At 44.5% G+C, this 6,000-nt stretch overlaps 1 protein-coding gene across 4 annotated transcripts in view; it reads left to right on the top strand.

Annotated features, from left to right (window-relative positions):
- AKAP6 (A-kinase anchoring protein 6) overlaps positions 1-6,000 on the top strand; it is a 462,110-nt gene that overhangs the window by 192,769 nt on the left and 263,341 nt on the right. For all 4 annotated transcript variants that reach the window (XR_014148538.1, XM_081830653.1, XM_081830651.1 and 1 more), the window contains one exon: positions 2,739-4,505. Coding sequence is in view for 3 of the 4 variants with exons in the window: in XM_081830653.1 (XP_081686779.1) it covers positions 2,739-4,505 (1,767 nt within the window). In the remaining variant the exon portion in view is untranslated. The remainder of the gene's footprint in view (positions 1-2,738; positions 4,506-6,000) is intronic.

The following is a 6,000-nucleotide window of genomic DNA, read 5'->3' as shown; positions in this document are numbered from 1 at the left end:
ACAGGTCTGTGATTCAACAGTCTGACACAATTCACAGTGCTCACCATAGCACATACCCTTCCCAATGTCTATCACCCAACCACCCCAACCCTCCCACCCCCCACCACTCCAGCAACCCTCAGTTTGTTCCTGAGATTAAGAATTCCTCATAACAGTGAGATCATTTTTCTTATAAGCTCTCATAAAACTATGTTGATCCAATGAACAACATAGTCTTATGAGAGCTTATAAGAAAAAAATTCTGACTTAGGTGGGAGTTTGGAATGTTGAAGAAGTTAAGTTTGATCTGAGGCCTGAGGGGGTAAGTAAGAGTAAACTCGTTAAGGGATGTTGTAAGTGGGAAGCTTTTTTGACAGAGGGGAAATAGCATGTGCAAAAGTCCTGAGGCAGAAGGAACTCGTTATGTTCAAAAACTATAAAGAGAACACTGTGGCTGGGTGTAGCCAGGGAGGAGAGAGTGGCTTGAGAGAGGCCTCTACATGTTCTTGGAAGGGTTGGGGATTTTAACCCAGCAGCAGGAAGTTAATAAAGGACTTTAAGCATCATGTTTGTAATTTGTAAAGGGGCAGAGGGAGAAGGAGAGAAAGAGAATCCCAGGCAGACTCCCCACTGAGCATGGAGCCCAACACGGGGCTCGATCTTACCACCCTGAGCCGAAACTAAGATTTGGACGCTTAACTGACTGTGACACCCAGGCGCCCCAAGGTTACTTTTTACAATGTGGCAATGTGGAGTACAAACTGGAGGATGGGGTATGTCTATTTGAAATCATATCCAATGAATCAGAGAAAATTATTATACAGAGGTCAGAGTGTGGACTCTGGGTCAGAAAGCCTCCATTTAAGGCCGAGTTTGGCCCCTAGGTGCAAGGCCATATGCTAGTTATGTACCTTCTTTTGGCTTAGGCTCCTCTAATATGTCCCCTATAAAACAGGGACAATAGTACAGACCCCAGAAGAAAGTTATTGTGAGGATTAAATGAAAAAGTAATAGTAGTGGGGCCCCTGGGTGGCTCAGTCGTTAAGCGTCTGCCTTCGGCTCAGGTCATGATCCCAGGGTCCTGGGATCGAGCCCCGCATCGGGCTCCCTGCTCCGCAGGAAGCCTGCTTCCCCCTCTCCCACTCCCACTGCTTGTGTTCCCTCTCTCGCTGACTCTCTCTCTGTCAAATAAATAAATAAAATCTTTAAAAAAAAAAAGTAATAGTAGTAATCAACCATCCCCATTTATACATGAGGAAACTCAAGTTTAGAAAAGTTAAATGAGGCTTATTATTATTATTCTTTATCTGGATATTGTGGAGTACCATTGAGGGGAGTAGGAGGTAAAGGCAAGGTGAAGGTGTGAAGGGAGAGAAAACTTCCAAAAGCGAAATGAACAAATGAACAAAAACCCAGTGTGAGGTCCCAGAGTGGCCAGATCTTGGGATAACCTGGCTGGAACGACACAGGGTTCAGCAACCACATGACTTCTGGATTCAGTTTGCTCACCCACTTCCTCCTCCAGTAGAAAAGAGGTCTGGCGATATAACGACCCTTCACTTTTCAGTTTCCTTCCTTCATCTCCTAAGGGGCAGATCAGATCAGGATCTCCTTAGCTGGTAGGCATAAAAGGATTCCAGGGCCCTTCTGTCTTAAACAAATCATTAATCAAAAATCTCCCCATTTGTTGTGTGATATTAGAAACCACATTAGTGATGAGTGCCTGAGAGTCTCAGTCAGTTAAGCAGCCAACTCTTGATTTCGGCTCAGGTCATGATCTCAGAGTCCTGGGATCGAGCCCTGAGTCGGGCTCCATGGTCAGTGGGGAGTCAGCTTGAGGGTTCTCTCTCTCCCTCTGCCTCCTCCTCTCAAATAAATAAATCTTAAAAAAAGAAACTGCATTAGTGATGAGACAAAAGCCTTCATCACATAGTCAAAGATTAAAAATTAAAAATACTTACTTGTAAAGCTATTTTTTAGCACAGGGGGATTTCAAATCAGACTGGCCTACCTTGAATTATAAATAACAAGGGAGGGAGGCAGTTGGTATGTAACATACACAAATGGAAGAGGGGGAGAAAAATGCGTGCAAAGAGAGGGGACAGGGACTAAGATGGTAAGTTTTGATATTCATTACTTTTCTCCAGGATTACCTGTGTTTATCTTCAAAAGGGTGGGTACAAAGAGAAGCTGGTTCTGAACTGTTTCTGTGAGGTGTGCAAATTCCGTAGTTCACCTTCCTGTGATTTGTGAATAAAAAGTTAACATGACAGACTTAGTGTAATTAATTATACCACTTAAACATATTTATTGAGCATCTTCTATAAGCTAGCCACTGTGGTCAGTGCTGGAGTGATAGCAATATGCAAGGCAGATGTTCATGGACATTTTACTCTTATATTACTTTGTTCACAGAATTTTATTACTTAAGGCATCACACTAGAAATGCTTATTAAATGAACTATGGGCTATTTTAAATTGGAAAGTTTAGGCAAGAATGGATATTTTTGGCTCAACCTTGACCATTTCTATCAAGCCTCTATTCTCCAGGTTAAAGAAAAATCCCCAAATATTTAAGAACAGGATACTATAGAAAGCAATATAATTGATTAATATGCCTTTCTGTATGTTAAACCAGAAGCAATTGAGACTGCTGCATTTTTGCCCTTTATGGTGGCCTCTGCTGAGATTTCATTTGAATAGCAGTTGAGTGTAATTGATGTAGCATTTACTGAAACTGTTGCCCTTGTCTGTTTCAGGGCCGGCTTGATTCTCTAACAGAAGTGGATGACTCAGGACAGTTAACTATCAAATGCTCTCAAAATTACTTGTCTCTGGATTGTGGTATTACTGCTTTCGAACTGTCTGACTACAGTCCAAGTGAGGATTTGCTCGGTGGCCTAGGTGACATGACCTCTAGCCAGGTCAAAACCAAACCCTTTGACTCTTGGAGCTACAGTGAGATGGAAAAGGAGTTCCCCGAGCTTATCCGAAGTGTTGGGTTACTCACGGTGGTGACCGACCCCATCCCTTCCAACTGCAGCGAAGCAGTTAGTGAGGAGACATCTGAAGTACCTCTTTCAGCAGATGACAAAGGTGGATGTGAGGAAGACAGTGCTTTGACAGTCGAGGAGCCACTGGGCTTAATGCCCGGGACGTCATCTTCAGGGGAAGCTCTGACAAATGCCGATCAACACCCTCCTGAGCCTGTGAAGCAAGAATCCAGTTCCTCCTTCCAACTTGGGACAAAGAACCAACAGCCTCTGCCTTGTGAAAATGCAACTCCTAAGCGACCCATCCGAGATTGCTTTAATTACAATGAGGACTCCCCCACGCAGCCCACATTGCCAAAAAGAGGGCTTTTCCTTAAAGAGGAAACTTTTAAGAATAATCTGAAAGGCACTGATGGAAAGAAGCAGATGGCTGATCTCAAGCCTGAGATGAGCAGAAGCACCCCCTCTCTGGTGGATCCTCCCGACAGATCCAAGCTTTGTCTGGTGTTACAGTCTTCCTATCCCAACAGCCCTTCTGCTGCCAGCCAGTCGTATGAGTGTTTGCACAAGGTGGGGGAGGGGAATCTTGAAAACACCGTCAAAAGTCACGTGAAGGAAATATCCTCCAGCCTGGGAAGGCTTAGTGACTGCCATAAAGAGAAACCTCGACTTAAAAAGCCACACAAGGCCCCAGAAGAGGTGCCTCTGTGCCGAACACCAAAATGTGGAGCGGGTTCAGGCAAGCAGGCTGAAAGCATGAGGAGCTCAGCTGTGCCCAGTGGAATTCCTTCAGGTACTCCCAAGGCCGTAGAGGGGCCAGAAACAGATTCCATTTCCACATCCTCACCCGAGCCATGTCATAAGAAGAGTTGGAAGGCCAAATTGCCAGTGCAGTCAGAAACATCCAGTTCACCACCTTTTACTCAAAGTAGCGAATGCTCTGTTGGCTCAGACAATGTCGTGTCTCCAGTACCCCTTCTTTCAAAAAACAAAAGCAAAAAAAGTTACTCCTCCTCGCCGAGTCACGTCACCAGGAATGGTCAGGTGGTGGAGGCCTGGTATGGCTCTGACGAATACCTAGCACTACCCTCTCATCTGAAGCAGACCGAAGTCTTAGCATTGAAGTTGGAGAACCTAACAAAGCTTCTGCCTCAGAAACCCAGAGGGGAAACCATCCAAAATATTGATGACTGGGAACTGTCTGAAATGAACTCGGATTCTGAGATCTATCCAACATACCACGTCAAGAAGAAGCATACAAGGCTAGGCAGAGTGTCTCCGAGCTCATCCAGTGACATAGCCTCTTCCCTGGGGGAGAGCATGGAGTTGGGGCCCCTGAGTGACATTCTTTCTGACGAGGAGTTGTGCATGCCTCTCTCTGGTATGAAAAAATACATCGATGAGAAGTCAGAGAGAGCTGCATCCTCTGAGAAAAATGAGAGCCATTCTGCCACAAAGTCTGCTTTAATTGAGAAACTGATGCAAGATATTCAACACCAAGACAACTATGAAGCCATATGGGAAAAAATAGAGGTAAGGTGGTCTTCTTAACTTGCAGGATTTCTTACCTGATCTTTGGAAGTGATGCTGGGAAAAGGTCAGTCCCTCCCTATCGTCATTATAAGAAGTGTTGCCATGTTTGATAAGCCTGATTCCTTGAAGGAAGAAAAGAGAAAACAATAATGATCACTGCATTGTGGCAGATTATGCATCATTGTCAGTGCATTAGCTCCATGTGTCCCTGCTTGGTGTAGGAATCTCTGTTGATATTGCTCACACCTAACATGGCTCCTGACGAATGGTGGGCCCTTTGAGTGGAATGCAAAATAAGGTCGGACAGTAGCCGAGCACACACCAGTACCTCAGGAGTACACGAATACAATACTGTCATCCTCACTGATTTTTTATTTGTTTGTTCTAACCCCAGAAGAGCTTTCCATTCCCAGTGTTAATTCCCTATAGAAATAGACCAGATATTTCTAATTTTGGGGGGAAATCTTTGTTTTTCTCCAATCTTTCTCCTTTTTGAGGCCCCTGGCTAATAACCGTGCTTCCTATACTGTGTACTGCCCATGGGCTCTGAGATGAGGAGTTGATATTTGGGATAAATCTGTACTTTTATTTATTCATTTTTTGAGAGAGTGAGAGTGGGGGAATAGGATGGGGGGAGGGGGGAGGGGCAGAGAGGGAGGGAGAGAGAGAATCTTAAGCAGGCTATACGCCTAGCGCAGAGCCCAACGTGGGGCTTGATCATGACCTGGGCCTAAATCAAGAGTCAGTTCGCTTAAGTGACTGAGCCACCCGCCAGTAGGCGCCCCAAATCTGTACTTTTAGAGTGGATTATTAGATGAAATCTTTGAGGACAGTCATCAGAATTCTCAGGACTGAGCTCCATAATTTAAGCTGTGATTTTAAGACACTAGATTAAGTATTGCACACATAAACAGGCTAACCTGAAGGAAGAAAATGAAGGTGTGTAAAACCAAGGAAAAGTTAATGTCAGTATGTAATGGTAACATATATTAATGATTATGTTTACTAAGAATGTATGTATCCAATTCTCACAACAACCCTAATATTAACCCCATTGTATGGATAAGGAGACTGAGGCTGAGAGAGACCAGGTAGCCTGCTCGAGAGCCCATGCCTCAGTAAGAAAGTGATCAATATATACTGCATGTAAATACTGTAGTATTGTAAAAAAAAAAAAAAAGTGGTATCAGTGGAGTCAGGATTTGCCTGGGAAGTTCTTGTGAAGTGCCGAAACTTTGGTGGAGTTTTGAAGGGAATGCCAGGATTAAGACAGAGAGAAGGACAGTGGGTATTTCAGGCAGGAAGAGCATAAACCAAAACACAGAGGAGGGATCTGGGAATGAGCATGTTTATGGGGGGTGGGGGGTACAGAGAGCTGTCCAGACTGGAAAGTCTGTGAACAGAGAGCGGCGAAAGTTCCCATACATATAACAGACCTGGTGGCTACAAGGCCCTGAAGGCCAGTATAAGGCAGTTAGAACATGTTCACCCGGCA

This window comes from Leptonychotes weddellii, chromosome 9 (assembly GCF_054177405.1).
Source record: "Leptonychotes weddellii isolate Sample4059 chromosome 9, ASM5417740v2, whole genome shotgun sequence".
Classification (NCBI taxonomy): domain Eukaryota; kingdom Metazoa; phylum Chordata; class Mammalia; order Carnivora; family Phocidae; genus Leptonychotes; species Leptonychotes weddellii.
Note: the sequence above shows the minus strand (reverse complement) of the source record. Positions and strands in the feature narration are given on the sequence as shown.